We start from the raw sequence: 18,303 nt of genomic DNA, 5'->3' as shown, positions 1-18,303 counted from the left end.
GAATTTTGCCTGATTCTGTTGTGTCTGTAGTTTTAAACATATTTGATTTTTTATTGTTCTTTCTCTTCATTCTTACTAAAAGCAACAAGCAATTTCCTAGTTAAGGCTTGGATGTTGTGGTTCTTTAAGTAAGCAAGCAAGCAAGTCAGTAAGTAGATAGATGATAGATAGATAGATAGATAGATAGATAGATAGATAGATAGATAGATAGATAGAATGGCTATAATATCTATTAGCTTATTACACCAGCACAGCACAGTGCCTGGAGTAGCTCTGCTTCCTTAAGTGGGAACATTCTGCATTGATTGTTCATATCCTGATGATCAGCAAGCAGAGGTGGAGCCAGGAATGGAGCATCTATGACTTCAAAGGCCCCCATGCACTAGTCTACCTTCACTACTGTGCCCCCAACCTCTCATAACTTCTCAGTTTTCTTTGTGGTTGGATAACTTGACATCCAAGCATATCACTTTTATATGTAGCATTCTGCCCCTGGTGCTTATAGGAATCTCATAATGTCAAAAACATTCACTTCAATGTCAAATGTTGTTGCAAGGAGAGGCTGTTTCTTTGTCCCAGCCACCTGGCTAGCATACAACTAAAATAATCACACAGAAACTGTATCAATTAGAACACTGCTTGGCCAATTTCTATTAATCTTTATATCGCTACATGGCAGTGGCTTACTGGGGAAAGATGTCTGTCTCTGGCAGCTTCATGGTGTCTCTCTGGCTCCACCCTTCTTTCTCCTAGCATTCAGTTCTGTCTTCCCTGCCTATCTAAGTTCTGCCCTATCAACAGGCCAAGGCAGTTTCTTTATTCATTAATGGTAATTACAGCACACAGAGGGGACTCCCACATCAAAATATCACTATAGTTTAACACTGTTAACATATTCTAACACTCTGAGTTCCTTCTGAGATTCAAGGAAACTTCTTTACTGTGAGTCTTTTCATTCTTTAATAACAATGCACAGTAACAAACAATAGGGCATCAGAAACTTTTTTTCTAAACAGCTGGAGACTTCTGATTCTTCCATATTAAGCAGGGGAAATGCCTAATACCCTGTGAGAGAAAATGCAACATAAAATTTAATCAAAAACTCTTTCATCCGCTAGTTTTGCTTCATTTTCTCTTTCTTCTTCTCCCTGATTCTCTTCCTTCTCCCCTTTTTCTACCCTTCCTCTTTCTTTTTCTCGTGTGTGTATATTCTTTTATGTACATTCATCACCCTAAATACCCCAGGATACATAAAGTTCAATAATATTGGTGATTTTAGACATCCACTGGAGACTTGAATTCTGCCTCCTTTCGATGTGGCTTCAAGTTTATTTACTAAGTGTGATGTAGACATCTTAGTGCAGTTTAAAGGGAAATCATCAGAGGGTGCTACGTCTTCAGATGTGGTTAATGTCTGCACCCATGTGGTAGTGTCACATGGCAGACTGCCACTGTGCAGAAGGAGGTCTTTGCTTATGAGTGAGGAGCTTCAATAAGGTTCTGAAAGAGACTTGCCCTGTGAGATTGGTGTACTCAAGAACCAAGCATCGTTTTCCCTTATGAATATGCTTCTTGACATCTGCTCATTTCTGCTGCTCCTCTTAATGTTCAGTAAGTTATATTTAGTCTAAGTAATGATGATGTCATTTTCTTACAGCTATGGCAGTCTCTGCCTTTTTTCTCACATAGAAAAATAATTTCTCCTCATTTATTTTCAGGAAGGAGCAATGGAGAGTCAGTGACTCAGACAGAAGGCCAGGTTACTGTCACAGAGGGGTTGCCTGTGAAGCTGAACTGCAATTATGAGACTATTTACACAAGTCCTTCCCTTTTCTGGTACGTGCAACATCCCAAGAAAGCTCCCCAGTTACTTCTGAAGACCTTGACAGACAACAAGAGGATAGAGCATCAACGTTTCTATGCGAGCCTCAACAAGAGCAACGGCTCCTTCCACCTGCAGAAGTCCTCAGTGCAACTGTCCGACTCTGCCCTCTACTACTGTGCTCTGAGTGACACAGTGAGGGAGACTGCAGGGGAAGCTGCACACAAACCAAGGGTGCAGGAGGGCTGAGGGGAGTGGCCCTGTGAGGGAGGGTTGTGTGTCTTCTCTACATGGGGTTTAACCAGGCTCCTGAAAAACAGCAACAGATGTCTGTCAGGTAAAATTCCTAGAAAACAAGGAATTTGTGGATCTGACAGGATAGGATGGAAGTCAATGCCAGAGGCAACATAGGCCTTGATGTCCTGAAACACTGTTCTCTCCCTAAGTGGAGGACCTTTAACAGAAAACATCTCCAGGAAAACTTGGACATGGGATTTATCTCTACTGAGATGTCTTACAAAATTTAGTTATTTAAATTATCTAGAAAACTTCTTTTCTTGCCCCATAAATTCATGACCAAATGATGAACACAGACTCTTTATAAAAATCTGCTTTAATTTCACTCCAGAAGTTATTTACATGTTTCCTCTCCTTGGTTTATGTTATATAGAGTTCAGTCTAACTTATAGAAGTGAGGGGGGTGCTGCTTGTTCGTCCCTGTCACCTGGCTACGTTAGCCCCCAAATAACCACACAGAAACTGTATTAATTAAATCACTGCTTGGCCCATTAGCTCTAACTTCTTCTTGGCTAACTCTTACTGCTGTAGAAAGTCTTACAGGTTGTGGTTACTTGCCTACTCAGGGGTGGCTTCTTATACTACCTATACTGATGCAAAGCCTGCATCCACCCCTTATTCCCCAGCTACTCTTTCAGATTGCTGGATTCAATCCCTGTTCCCCGTTCAAGCAGAGAATTCTGATTTATAAGTTTACCCCTAAATAAATAACCATCTATTTCTCAATTCTGAACTAGTGTGGGATTTCTTTTAAGCATCCATTCCACATTCAGTGCCCACATGGATTCAAACTCCACACCTACCAGGTGGACGGCCTAATGACCTAGCCGTTCCATGGCCCAGACAGTCTCTCAACCCTGCTCACTTGGCTTGTTTTTACCTGAGTGGTTTTTTGTAGAATCCCCACCACAGCAGAGTTTACTGCATGTGGCAACTTGGAAATTTCCCAGGTGCATGCATGCATGTCCACTGCATTCCCCAGGGCTGTTCCTTGCTTCATGGTGAGTTGTGTAGCTTCTGGTTTCTGCTCCCTGCTCCCGAGTTCTGGTTTTCTTGTTCCGTGTATGAAGTTGATTTAATTGCTTTTAACTTGTCAAGCAAAGCATATTTCTCAGTATTTAACCAGAACCAAGGTGGAAAACTAAAGCAACTCAGAAACTAAAGAAGCCCAGGATCATTCCTGAAACCACCAGTTGCATTGCTTCTAGTTGCAACTCTGCAACCATGACATTTGATGGACAATAAAGTTTGCAGTTTACCGGATCACATAACAGGTAATTAATAAATCAATATGGCAGACCTCATTACTATTGCAACTTTTAGAAACTTTTTGGCTAATACTATGTACTGTATTATTCAAGGCTTATATGACTATGGTGATACTTCAATTTATTTGGTATTAGATATCAATTATCTTCTCCATATTCTATCATTAAGAAAGAATATGGCAATTTTAGGCATGATGCAATCTTTAAAGACTAATAATGAACAACTAGTTGAGAGGATTAATACCATTGAAAATCAAAAGTTACCTGAAAAAAGTTAAATCTGTTATAGGAAAAAATTGTATCTATATCTAAGGGTACTAAGAGGTTATCTGAAAGAATTCATACTGTTGAATTTGACAATCAAAATTTGTCAAAAAGTTATGATAACTTAACAGAAAAACAGTCTCTCTAGAATGGCAATCTGTATGCTGTTTAAGTATTGTCCAAGGATAAGATGTTATCTTTAAAGGAGAAACTTCAGACCTTGGAATCACATGTGCAGAAGGAGGACCAGAGGCCAGGTACCTCAATGAAATCACCAGAAATATATAGAGGCCAGGAGATTCAGGCTTTACAAAAGAACAGTGGCTGTCAGAGATGACTTCCCCAGGGTTTTAGATTCCTACCCTGTAATCTACTCTGACAAAGCATCCAGTTTCTAAAGGCCCAAAAGGATCCAAAAAAGGAAGATGGATACATATAGGAATGAATGATCTGAAAGATATTAAGCAAGCTGTTGTAACTTATGGCTTGCATTACGCATTTGTTAAGGAGATGATAGAGACTTGGGTTTCTAATGTCAAGGCAACACCACATGATTTTTTTTTTTAGTTAATTTCAGCAGTCCTGGATGACAGACCGCTATCGACATTTAAAATTTCTTCAAAAAGGAGGCCAAAATTTTGGAACAACAGGGAAAAGCAAAAGGCCTTGAGACTTTCCAGGATCAAATTCTTGCTAAAGGCCCTTATGCTGACCCACAGGTTCAAGCTCTTTACACTGAAAAAATCTTGTTCCTATGCCACAAAGAAGCCTTAAATGCTTTGGGACAGGATTCAAGAGCTAAGAAACAGAATTGAATCATATACCAGGGTTAGATAGAAACAGAGAGAACAATTTACTGACTTTTTACAAAGATTAAGTAAGGCTGTACAAATAAGAATAGTAGACCCAGATGCTAGATGAGTACTTACTGAATCTCTAGCTTTTGAAAATGCAAACTTAGAATGCAAAAAGATATTTGGGCCTTTAAAGGATAGATCAGCACCTATAAGTGAATGGATTCTGCATACAATGAATATTGAGACACTTGAGTATAATACTGAATCTTGGATAGGAGAAGCAATTTCCAAAGGAATGAAGAGACATCAAAATGTAAAATGTTTTAATTGTGGTAGAATAGGACATCTGAGAAGGGATTGTATACAAGGAATTCCTGGAAATAATATCTCCTCTGGGAATGGCAAAAGTAGGAGAACTCAGCATTCAGGTATATGTAGAAAGTGTGGCAAAGGCCAACATTGGACCAATGAATGCAGATCAGCAAAAGACAGACAAGGCAAACAAATACTATCAGGAAACTCCTTGAGGGGTTTCTTGCAGGCCCCCAGGCCAAAAGTGGCCCAGTCATTCCCAGTAACCATGTCACACCAGGAAAATTTAAAAAATCCAGAGCCTTCTATTAAAGACTATACTGTTCTAAATGATAACATAAACATGGAGGATAAGCCAAAAATTCCAATAGGAAATAAGAAACATATATTCTGGCAGACTTCTATAAATGTTAAAAGACCAAAGCTAAGAGTGCATATAAATGGCATTGTAATTGTTGGTTTGATAGACATGGGTGAGGATGTGAGTATCATTACTCCAGAATCTTGGCATCCAAATTGGCCTCTTCAAGAGGAAGATGTTCAATTACTATGAATTGGAACCATATATCAAGTTAAACAAAGCACAAGGTGGGTTGACTGTATTGGGCCAAAAGGTCAAGGAGAGAAACTCAGGCCATATGTGACTAATATTGCAGTAAATTTATGGGGTCATGACCTACTGCACCAAAGGAATACCCAGATTAACATCCCTCAAGTCCCATGAACTCATGATTCTGGGAAGGACATTATAAGTTACTATACACAAAGGTCACCAGCCATTCAGGCTGTACAAAAACATAAAGCAACTAGCAAATCTTTAGAGGCACCAGTAGCCCTATCTTTAAAATGGTTAACTGAGAAACAAATGTGGGTTAAGCAGTGGCCTCTAGCTGAAGATAATCTTCAGACTTTAGGACAATTTCTACAAGAGCAACTAGATGCTCACCATATTGAAGAATCAATCAGCCCTTGGAATTCTCCTATATTTGTTGTAAAAATAGAAACCTTGTAAATGGAGAATGGTGACAGATAGAAGCTGTCAATAAGGTTGTTCAACCTATGGGCCCTCTACAATCTGGAATTTCTCTGCCTTCTCAATTACCAAAAGGATGGCCTCTTATAGTTATTGATTTGAAAGATTGTTTTATCACTATGCATTTACAAGAAAAGGATAGAGAAAAATTTGCCTTCACAGTGCCTACTTATAATAATTGTCAGCCTACTAGAAGATATCAATGGACTTCCCACAGGGAATGTTCAATAGCCCCACATTGTGCCAATACTTTGTAAGTTAGCTACTGGAAATAATATGTAAGCAATTTCTAAAGTCTATAATTTACCATTACATGGATGACGTTTTGGTAAATGATTTGAACATGGATACTTTAGAAAGAATGCTTGAAGAAGTAAAGAATGTTTTGTCAAAATGGGGATTACAAATTGCTCCTGAAAAAATACAGATAGGAGATTGTATCAATTACCTAGGTTATAAAATAGGTTTGCAGTAAATTAGGACACAAAAGGCACAAATTGGGAGAGACCAGTTGCAGGCTCTCAATAATTTAAAGATTGTTACTAGAAATTTCCAATCTATGACTAGCTGTTGGATAACACCGGATCTAATAATTCATTTAAGCAAAAGTTTAGATGGTGATAAAGATTTGAATAGTCTCAGATAATTAACAGCTGAAGCAGAAAAGAAATTTACAATTGTTGAGAAAGAATTACAGGAGGCACATGTGGATAGCATAAATCCAAATCTTAATTGAATTCTAGTCATATTGCCTTCCAGAATTTCTCCTACAGGAATTTTTTTATTTACTTATGAAAAATTTCCACCTCCTCTCCTCCTTCTATTTAACTCCCACTCTCCCAACTCTACCTCCCTCCTCCCTCTACAGTTCTAATAATGGATGAGTGTTCCCATTACCCATCATCCTCTCCAGCAAAGGCTATCATTGGTGTTTTTGATTTTAGCCATTCTGACAGGTGTTAGATAATATCTCAAATTTGTTTTGATTTGCATTTCCCTGATCACTAAGGAGGTTGAGCATGACTTTAAGTGTCTTTTGGCCATTAGAAATTCTTGTGTTGAGAATTCTCTGTTCATTTCAGTGCCTCATTTTTTAATTGGGTTATTCAGAATTTTAATGTCTAGTTTTTTGAGTTCTTTATATATTTTGAAGGTCAGACCTTTGTCTGATGTGGGGTTGGTGAGTATCTTTTCCCATTCAGTACATGCCTTTTTGTCTTAATGACTGTGCCCTTTACATTACAGAAGCTTCTCAGTTTCAGGAGGTCCCATTTATTCATTGTTGTTCTTATTGTCTGTGCTACTGGGGTTATATGTAGGAAGTGGTCTCCTCTGCCTATGTGTTGCAGAATACTCCCCACTTTCTCTTGTATCAAGTTCAGTGTAGTCAGATTTATATTGGGACTTTTAACCCATTTGGACTTGAGTTTTGTGCATGGTAATAGATATGGATCTATTTTCATTCTTCTACAGGTTGACATCCAGTTATGCCAGCACCATTTGCTAAAGATGCTTTCTTTCTTCCATTGTATACTTTTAGCTCCTTTGTCAAAAATCAGGTGTTCATAGGTTTTTGGATTAATACCCAGGTCTTCAATTCAATAATATTGGTCAGCATCTCTGTTTTTATGCCAATACCAAGCTGCTTTCATTACTGTAACTCTGTAATAGAGTTTGATGTCAGGGATGATAATGCCTCTGGAAGTACTTTTATTGTATAGGATTCGTTTGGCTATCCTGGGTTTTTTGTTTTTCCATGTAAAGTTGATTATTGTTCTCTCAAGGTCTGTGAAGAATTTTGTTGGGAATTGCATTGAATCTATAGATTGCTTTTGGTAGAATTGCCAGTTTTACTATGTTGATCCTCCCAATCCAAGAACATGGGAGATCCTTCCATTTTCTGGTATCCTCTTCAATTTCTTTCTTCAAGACTTAAAGTTCTTGTCAAATAGATCTTTCACTTCCTTACTTAGAGTTACCCCAAGATACTTTATGCTATTTGTGGCTATTGTAAAAAGTGATGTTTCTCTGATTTCCCTCTCTGCTTCTTCATTGTTTGTGTATAGGAGGGCAACTGATTTTTTGGAATTGATTTTGTATCCTGCCACATTACTAAAGGTGTTTATCAGCTGTAGGAGTTCTTTGGTAGAGTTTTTGGGTCAATTATGTACACTATCATATTATCTGCAAATAATGAAACTTTGACTTCTTCCTTTCCAATTCGAATCCCCTTGATCTCCTTATGTTGTCTTATTGCTATTACTAGAACTTCAGGCACTATGTTGAAGAGGTATAGAGACAGTGGACAGCCTTGTCTTGTTCCTGATTTTCGTGGGATGGCTTTAAGTTCCTCTCCATTTAATTTGCTGTTAGCTGTTGGCTTGCTGTATATTGCTTTTATTATATGTATGTATGAACTTTGTATTCCTAATCTCCCCAAGACCTTTATCTTAAAGGGGTGTTGAATTTTGTCAAATGCTTTTTCAGCATCTAATGAAATGATCATATGTTTTTTTTGCTTTCAGTTTATTCATATAATGGATTACATTGATAGATTTTCATATACTGAATCAGCCCTGCATCTCAGGGATGAAGCTTACTTGATCATAATGGATAATTTTTTGTATGTATTTTCTTGATAATTTTGCATGAGTGAGATTGGTCTATAATTTTCTTTTCTGATTGAGTCTTTGTGTGGTTTTGGTATCAGGGTAACAGTAGCTTCATAAAAGGAGTTTGGCAATGCATCTTCTGTTTCTATTTTGTGAAACACATTAAGGAGTATAGGTATTAGATTTTTTTGAATATCTGATAGAATTCTACATTGAAACCATCTGTTCTTGGGCTTTTTTTGGTAGGGAGGTTTTTGATGACAGCTTCTAATTCCTTGTGACTTACAGGTCTATTTAAGTTGTTCATCTGGTTTTGATTTAATTTTGGTATGTGATTCTTATCTAAAAATGTCCATTTCTTTCACACTTTCCAATATTTTGGCATAAAGGCTTTTGTAGTAAGATCTAATGATTCTCCACATTTCCTCTGTGTCTGTGGTTATTTCTTCCTTTTCATTTCTGATCTTGTTAATTTGTGTATTCTTTCTCAGCGGTTTGATTGGTTTTGATAGGGTTTTGTCAATCTTGTTGATTTTCTCCAAGATGCAGCTTTTTGTTTCATTGATTCTTTCGATTGTTTTCTATGTTTCTATTTTGTTGATTTCAGCCCTCAGTTTGATTATTTCCAGCCTTCTACTCCTTCTAGGTGAGTCTGCTTCTTTTTTTTCTAGAGCCTTCAGGTGTGCTGTTAAGTCTCTAATGTGAGCTTTCCCTGTTTTTTTTTTTAAAATGTGGGCACTAGTGCTATGAAATTCCCTCTTAGTATTGCTTTCACAGTGTCCCATATGTTTGGGTATGATGTGTCTTTATTTTCATTGAATTCAAGTAAGACTTTAATTTCTTTCTTTATTTCTCCCTTGACCCAGGTGTGGTTCAGTAGTTGAGTGTTCAGTTTCCATGAGTTTGTAAGCTTTCTGGGGGTAAAATTGTTGAATTCTAACTTTATTCCATGGTGATATGATAGTACACAGGTGGTTACTACAATTTCTTTGTATCTGTGGATGTTTGCTTTGTTACCAATTATGTGATCAATTTTTGAGAAGGTTCCATGAGATGCTGAGAAGAAGGTATATTCTTTTCTGTTTGGGTGGAATGTTCTATAGATGTCTGTTAAATCCATTTGGTCCATTACATCTGATAGTTCTCTTATTTCTCTGTTAAGTTTCTTTCTGGTCGACCTGTCCATTGGTTAGAGAGGAGTGTTGAAATCTCCTACTATTAGAGTGTAGGGTTTCATATATGCTTTGTTTTGAGTTCTAGTAATAGGTGAATTGAGTCCATAGATATTAAGTGATATTAATGACAGGGCTTGTTATCTCCAGTTTTTTTTTGTGGTACAGTTTGTGTATTTCCATTCTTTGAGTTGTGCTGGTGGAGGATTGTCAGATTCCTATTTTATTATGGGTGTTGTTGGCTTCCTTGGTTTGTGGTTTTTCTTCTAGTATTTTCTGTAAGACTGGGTTTGTGGCTATGTATTATTTAAATCTGTTTTTGTCCTGGAATATATTGTCCTTTTATTGATGATGAATGCAAGCTTTGCTGGGTATAGTAGTCTGGGCTTGCATCCATGGTCTTTTAGTGTCTGCTGCACATCTATCCAAGACCTTCTCACTTTCATAGTTTCCATTGAGAAGTCAGGTGTAATTCTGATAGGTTTCCCTTTATATGTTGCTTGACCTTTTTCCCTTGCAACTCTTAGTATTCTTTCTTTATTCTTTATTTTTAGTGTTTTGATATTATATGGCAAGGGGATTTTTTTTTTATCCAGTCTATTTGGTAATCTGTATGCTTCTTGTACCTTCATAGGAATATCCTTCTTTAGGTTGGGAAAGTTTCCTTCTATTATTGTGTAGACTATATTTTCTGAGCCTTTGAGCTGTAATTCTTCTCCTTCTTCTACCCCTATTATTTTTAGGTTTGGTCTTTTCATGGTGTCTCAGATTTCCTGGATGTTTTGTGTTAAGAATTTGTTGGATTTTTTATTTTCTTTAATCAATGAGTTTATTTCTTCTATAGTATCTTGAGTGTCTGAGATTCTTTTTTCTATCTCTTGTATTCTGTTTGTTATACTTGTCTCTGTAGTACCTGTTCGTTTACCCAAATTTTCCGTATCCAGCCTTTCCTCAGTTTGTGTTTTCCTTATTACCTCCATTTCATTTTTCAAGTCTTGAACTGTTTCCATTACTTGTTTGATTGCTTTTTCTTGGTTTTCTTAGGTATCTTTGAGAGATTTATTCATTTCTTCTACCTTTTTGTTTGTCTTCTCCATTTCTTTAAAGCAGTTTTTCACATCCTGTTTAAGGTCCTCTATTATTTCATAATGTTATGTTTAAAGTCGATTTCTTCTACTTCTTCTGGAATAGGATGTTCAAGTTTTCTTTTTGTGTGATCCTTGGATTCTGGGTGTTGTCGTGTTGCCTTTCAGGTTGTTGGAGGAATTTTTGCATCAATATTTATCAAAATAACAATAGTAATTCATGCTTAGGGACTATTACCTTCTGAACCACGTTGTACATGTTGTACATGTTGTGGTACTAGGCATGAATTCCCTCCTGTTGAGCAGTCTTCAAATGTAATCAGAAAGCAGTGTTATTCTGTAGTAGTCAGGACACTGTTGCACCACTGAACACATAGTACCTGGAAGTTCATTACCATAGCATGCTGGGTCCAGCTCTAGTTAATACTATTCCTATCCTTTCTTCTCCATCAGCCTGCACAGGATTTTCTAGGTCTATGAAAGTTAACCAGTAGGGAGGACCTTTCCCAAGACAGTTCAAGATTGATTTCTCTATGTCATGCAACAGTAGAGTGTATTGTCTTAGGGACTTTGAACAATAACTCCCGTGCCTAATACTGAGACTACTATTTAGTAATTTCATGTAATTTCTGCATAGCTGGATTTATGCATGGGAAAATCATAATATGAAGAAAAACAGCATAATATGTGTATTAATGTGATAAATTATTATATTAAGATATTCTTTTTAGAAGATATAGGTGATCAATTATCCAGATTGGAAGAATATTTAATATGGGGTTAAAGAACACTTGCTCCAGAGTCCTTTACCCAAACAGACTCAAGGTCTCAGGAGAGCACAGTGGTGTGATCACAAGGTCTTCCATTTTAAATTATGTTCAAAAATTAAAACATTTTGAGGACTGTTCTTCCTCAGATACACCTCAACTATAATTTTCATCTTCTAGGTGATGATAATGAAAGCATAATCATATTTAGAATATGGCTAGGATGAATGACTGTGTTGGACTTACTCTTGTGCCCCACTGTCTTCTCATTGTACACATATGTGTAACCATAAAGATTCTACAGCCTTTAGTTAATAGCATTTTACATTATGTCTATTTATTTCTTGGTTCCTTAGCTCAAAGTCGTGTTGGTTTAGTTTATTTCCAGGCATTTTCTAGTGCTGGAATCAGTGTCTCTCCTCTCTGCTTCCAGTGCTCTTTCCCACTCACTGCCGCTGTGCTGTGCACTCTGATTTGTCCAAAGAGGATTCCGTCCCTTGTGTTCTTCCTTTGACACAAAATTTCCTCATTGAATGCTACTATTAAGGTTCTCAATGACTTCGTTTTGAGAACTCACACACACATGCAAGAGAGAAAGAGGGAGGGAAGGAGGGAGCAAGTGAGAGAAAAAGAGAGGGAGGTAGGGAGGGAAAAAAGAGGGAGGGAAGAGAGAGAGAGAGAGAGAGAGAGAGAGAGAGAGAGAGAGACTAGTTAACAATCAAAATACCTTGAGAGAGAGAGAGAATTTTGGAAGAGGATTTGAAATGTGATGTTCATAACTCTCTTTTACCAAGGTGCCCATGCATGACATAGTCTCCTCCTGTGGGCAGGACCTAGACACTTCTGAATCAAGTAATACTTTATAAGAATGGCAAAGGGAGTGTACAGGGAACTAGATCTCTCATCAGTTTGATGTATGTTGAATTTGACTCTGAGTTCATCAAAGTGAAGATTGTCTGTACCAGGCTTGTTGGTTATTATTTTAATGTACATTTACAATGTTTATTCAAATTTGTAATGTCTAATTTACTCTTTGTTTGCTAACACATCTGCAATATTCCTAGCAACATCAATCACATCTTTTTCTCCGCCATTTTGATAGTACTGTGCAGAACTCTGGAAACTATGCAGAGTTATGATTCCTATGTCCCTGGTACTGTTCTGAAATATGTAAAGATGCTGCAGTTTCCTCACTCTAAAATATCTTACTCTCCCATTTCAGGTCATAGCTATATTCTTTATTTAAAAAAAAACTCACAAGCTTTGTACTTAGAAAGCATTAAGCTTTTCTCTGTGCATGAGGAAAAATTATGAAATTCACACTGGGAAGTCAGTAAACACGGCGGGGGGGGGGGTGTCCACTGCAGCTCTGAACTTGTAGTTTCTCAATTGTCCTCTAGAGGGCACTCCTTTCTAAAAAGTACATGGAACTTTCATAGATTAGAATAAACCTACAGAAAACTTCCTTTTCTCCTCCCCATACCCTGCCACACCTCTCTCCCCTTACACCCATCATGCTCCTTTGATATTACACCTCCTGTGTTCTACTACCCTACCTCTTTCTCTTAAGCTCTATCATTCATCCTAATGGTCTGGTTCTAGTTTCCTGGCTTCTGTAGAGGAAGGGGATATAGAAGGTTGTGGGAAAAGTTGAAGGAGAAGTAGAGTGGTGGTAGATATTATCTGAATATATTATGGTTATGTATGAAATTGATAAATATAAACCTCTTTCAGTACTGCAGTAGAACATACTTTATGCAGATGCCTGAGATTGACCAAGGTAAAGATAGTATCTCTTTTCATTGTCTCTCCAGTGTCCCCAGAATGAAGATATCTAAGCCTTCTAAATCTCAGAGCAACCTCTGCCTACCTCTCTTACTTTTCAGCCTGTATTTGCTTCCTGGGATTCTCCAGGAAAGTGTGAGCTGCTTTCTGCTCACCTTGATGACCTTGCTGTGGATCCTGATGCTCAGAGTAGCCCTACTGCCCACTGTGACTCTGCTTTAGGCCCTAATCAGTAGAAAGAATACTTCTGTTTCCCTGTGAACTTGGCCTCTCCTTTTGCCTGAGCTTCCTACACAGCACTGATACTGCAGAAGGATGCAGAGCCCAGTTTGTGTCCCAGACTTATGCCTGCATCTCTGCATCTGTAGCTTCTGCTCTGTACCTGGGGGCGGGGGGCTGCTACTCATCTGCTGTCTCTCAGAGTCCTTTCCTTCACATGCAACACCCTCACCTCAGTCCCCAGAACCTTCTAAACTCATACCAGAAAACCAGCTTGTCTCAGGCATGGAGGACCTTCAGACTGAGTGTAGGAAGAATGAAAACTCTGTTCACTTGGGGATCCCTGACAATGGAACTGAGGGAGCTGGAGGTTCTTCTGCCCTGAGTCAGAAGTGCAGAGCTGAACACAAACCACCTGAGACTTGCAGAATAAGAGACCAGGGTCCTAGCCTCAGGCATTTTCAAGGAGTTGCTAGGTCCTGTAAATCAACAGTACAGAGGAAGTGGAACTTTGAGAAATGCTTCGTGCATTTCTTAGATCTTAGTTGCAATTTATTTGTTTTTCATTTTGGAAAAAAAAATCTGTGTTCTCTCCTTCGGTAGAATTTTGACTAAATTAGGCAATAATATATACTTCACAGCATTTTTTTCACCTGAATCTAAATTCTAACAAATTATCCTACAGTATGGGAAGTCACTAACTGGTCTAATACAGTTAGAGTCAATGGTGGGCTGAGAAGGCTTAAGGTTGGCTATGTTTTTTTTGGGATATTTGATTGTATTGTGTGAAGAGTTTTCCTTCCGTACTTACCTAAGTCACCTTCTGATTGGTTTAATAAAGAGCTGGAAGGGCAATAGCTTAGGAGAGGATAGGCAAGACTTCCAGGCACAGATAGGAACTCGGGGAAGAATCTGGAACAGGGAATTAGCCAGTGAGAAGCAAACGAAATTGGACAATAAGGAGGAGAGGTAGTGAGACATAGGGCAGAACATAGATAAACATAATGGGTTAATTTAAGTTTTAAGTGCTAGTGGGAATAAGACAAAGATAAAGACAAGATTTCATACTTAATAAGATATGTCTGTGTCATTATTGGGAGCTGGTGCTACAAAGAAAACAAGAAAATTACGTAGGTGGAGTAAACAGAACAGAATGCTGGGAGAAAGAAGCCGAGTAAGGAAGTCACCATGATTCTCCCACCCGACACAGCCGCAAGTTAAGATCTTCCCTGGTAAGCCACTTCGTGGGCTACACAGATTATTAGAAATGGGTTAGATCAATATGTAAGAGCTAGCCAATAAGAGGATGGAACCAATGGGCCAGGCAGTGTTTAAAAGAAAAAAAAAGACTATTGCTGTGAGTGGCAATTGCTTATTTTTCATAACTAGTCTCATTTCTCAGGCAGTCATCTTTATGGTGAAAATTTTGAAATGCATTCCTCTATTTTTATGAACTCTAGTGCAGTGTCCCCTGCATTCACCATGTGCACCAGCACAGCAGCTGCTGGCCCTGTCACTGAGGATGCAGCACTCCTGCATTAGCTTCCCCAGCCCACTTCCTTCCTATGTGGTCACATTTTTAAACGACATTCAGAACAAACCATGACTCTGCAGCAGTGTTCCAATTGTTAAGATGCATTCCAGAACTATGAAACCATTACATTACACTGTCATGTTCGTGGTTTTTTGTTTTATTTTATGTTTGTTTGTTTTCCCTTACCTTCTGCAGTCATTTCACTTCATGATAGTTTTAATGTGTATGATAGTGGGTCTATGGTGTGGTACATTTATACATGTTCTAGGGAGAACAGAAGAGGGAATTAGTTACCCAGGTGTTGGAGTTAGCAGCAGCTGTGAGCCACCTGAAATAGATGCTGTGGAGGGAACTAAGGTCTCCTGGAAAGACAAAGACCTTTATCTGCTGAGCTATCTCTCAGACTCTAATAAAGGGTCTTTAGTCAGAACATGCATCTGTTTCCTGAGTTAAACCTTTAACTGTTGATTCTTTGAGTGTGCCAGGTCTTCTTACAGCTGAGGCTTGTTCTCCTTAGGAGGGGCTGGTCCTCTCCTGCCTCCAGGATCCCAAACTGCATACAACATCAGAGTTATCTCAAAATGCTCCACACACTGATGTAGATGTGGACTGCTTGTTTGTTTCCCGGCTGCCCAGACCTTAGTTATGACACTGAAAGAAACTATATTAATTACAACACTGTTTGGTCAATTTTAACTAACTGTTACATCTTAATCTATTTCTATTAATCTGTGTATCATCATGAAGCTGTGGCCTACCAATAATGTTCTCATTAGCAGCTGGCATCTTCCTCCTTTGGCAGCTACATGACGTTTCATGACATCTCTTTGACTCCACCTACTTTCTCTATCTCTGTTCTGATTTCTCACCCGACTTTAGTATACTAAGCCACTGACAGAAACAGTTTCTTTAAAAACTAATGATAATAAAAGACATTTGGAACATACAGAGGGGAATCTCACATCACCCTGTGCTCCAGCCAGACTCTCAGTCAGGTCTGGTTTGGGAGGAGCTTCAGACTCAGAAGGCCAGGAAGGAACTAAGCAGTGTCTGGCCTGGCAGGATCCCTGGGTGGAGCTGACTGGTTCCAGGAGGAGGGACACTTCAACAGCCTTCCTGACATCACAGCCCAGGGGTTGGTTACTTGCTTCTCTCTCCAGCAGTCAGACAAGCACCATGAAGAGGCTGCTGTGCTCTCTCCTAGGGTTGCTGTGCACCCAAGTTTGCTGTGAGTGTGGCTGTCCACATTCAGGGGACAGAGAGAGTTCTGCTCAGCACATGGAGGGTTGGGAGGCAACTCAGGGGTTCTTCGGAGTTTCCTTCTTCTCAGAGGACACAAGGGTGTGTTCAGGGTTCTGTGGATGCTTAGTGACCTCCACCTGTGTTTCTTTCTCTATTTCTAATCAGGGGTGAAAGGGCAACAAGTGAAGCAGAGTCCTGTGTCCTTGGTTCTGCAGGAGGGAGAGAGCACAGAGCTTCACTGCAACTTTTCCACCTTTACAAACCAAATGTGGTTTTATCAAAGTCCTGGGGGACACCTCATCAGCCTGTTCTTCAATCCTTCTGGAACAAAGCAAAGTGGAAGACTGAAGTCCACGACAGTCACTCAGGAACGCCGCAGCTCTTTGTACATTTCCTCCTCTCAGACCACAGACTCAGGCACTTATTTCTGTGCTGTGGATCCACAGTGCTCCCCACACATCTGCAGCCAGCACACAAACCTTCATCTGGGTGGGTGTGGCCCAACCAATCATGAGGCATCAAGAAGCTACAACAGAAAACTGCCTGGTTTAGTATCCCTTTCCTGCAGTGGTAGAGTTGTAACCTCATGTAGTCTCCTGGCCTCAAAGATTTAGGACTTTGGTTTTGTCTTCAATTCTCAATTTATACTCCCTCTTGGAGCATAAATATCCCCCTTAGAACTAAAAGAGAAGTTTATGGGAGGGCATAATCAATGTGATCATTTACATCACAGTCTGCTGAACTCACAAAGGATAAAGAGAGAGAAGGTATTGTAAGGCAAAGGCAGGCTTCCAGGTAACCCTGCTGTGGACAGGGCCAGGGTTAGTGAGCAGAAAACAAGCTGCAGCAACAGAGAGAACATTAAGCCATGGAAAATACAGACTGTGCAGATAGCTGGATGCTCTTGCTTTCTTTCAGTTGCTGTGATAAAGATCTCTGAAAAACAGCAACATAGAATGTGAAAGGATTTGCTTAGCCTTTACTTAGAGTTGATAGTCCATTATTGCTAGTAATCACAGCAGTAACTCAAACAGAACATTATAACAGACACTATGGAGAAACTGCTACTAACTCACTCACATGCTCATGCTTAAGAAGCTTTCTTATGTGACCTAGGATACTGTCCCACATAATGGTGTCACTCACAGTGAGCTGGTCTCCATTCAATTCAAAATTAAAAAAAATGGTATTTGGAATCTTAATACTATTTTATTGAATTTATAAAAGAATTTAAGGTAAATTGAAGCTATATAATCTTCTAATTCATTATTTTTAGTTCCCTTTTAATATATTTAACTTTATTTATTATTGCTTCAAACTCCTCTAGACAGAGATCTATATGTCTTTAAGAAAACAATGAGAATAGCAACTATAAGAAAGTACTCAAATATATCTTGCTTAACTAAGTTTAAAGAAAATATCCAAAAAGTCTTTTAATTCAATAATTGATTCTAAAATGAGTCAAATGAACAGACCCTGTGCAAAGGAGTGTGTATGGGATGAGGACAAATTATTAGGATTAGTTTCAGATTATGCTGGTTTAGTAAGTGGTGGTTGTAAGTTCTCCTCCAAGATCCATGGCTTCACTAGCTGATGGGGAGACCATTGCAGAAAACAGAACCAGTCAAAGTGTAGAGTGGTGGAGTATAGTCCCTATGGCTATGCCTACAATCTAACTCCTGCACCTAAGGCTCAGGAGACCCTGAAGAAGAGGAGATAAAAGATGATAAGTGCCAGAGTAACAAGGAGTGTGCCGTGAAATTGTGTCTCCTTGGAATGTCAGTATCCACACCCAAGAACTTTCTCTGACACTACTGCCTAAACATGAGCTGAAAAAGAATAATTGCTATATTAAGGTTCATGTGGAAAGAGCACAAAGTATCAGTCCTAGCTCATGAGCTACTGATTTGGGAGTCCCCTCTATGTGCTGTGATTACCATTAATGAAAAAAGAAAATGCCTTGGTCTGTTGATAGGGCAGAACTTAGGTAGGTGGGGAGGACAGAACTGAATACTGGGAGAAAGAAGGGGGGAGACACCATGGCTCTGCTGCCGGAGGTAGACGTGCTGAAGTAGGAGAACATGGTGCATGGTG

The 18,303-nt window shown here is 38.9% G+C and overlaps 1 gene segment (V, D, J or C); it reads left to right on the top strand.

The window, feature by feature from the left end:
• Positions 1-1,559: 1,559 nt before the first annotated feature.
• LOC121435076 lies at positions 1,560-2,071 on the top strand. The segment is given in 2 exon segments: positions 1,560-1,611; positions 1,719-2,071. Coding segments are annotated over 2 exon segments (405 nt in total).
• Positions 2,072-18,303: the final 16,232 nt, after the last annotated feature.

The sequence above is a fragment of the Microtus oregoni genome, unplaced genomic scaffold (assembly GCF_018167655.1).
Source record: "Microtus oregoni isolate MIOR12 unplaced genomic scaffold, Mior012 000045F_ref0000178, whole genome shotgun sequence".
Taxonomy (NCBI): Eukaryota; Metazoa; Chordata; class Mammalia; order Rodentia; family Cricetidae; genus Microtus; species Microtus oregoni.
This window is presented reverse-complemented; position numbering and strand designations above follow the sequence as displayed.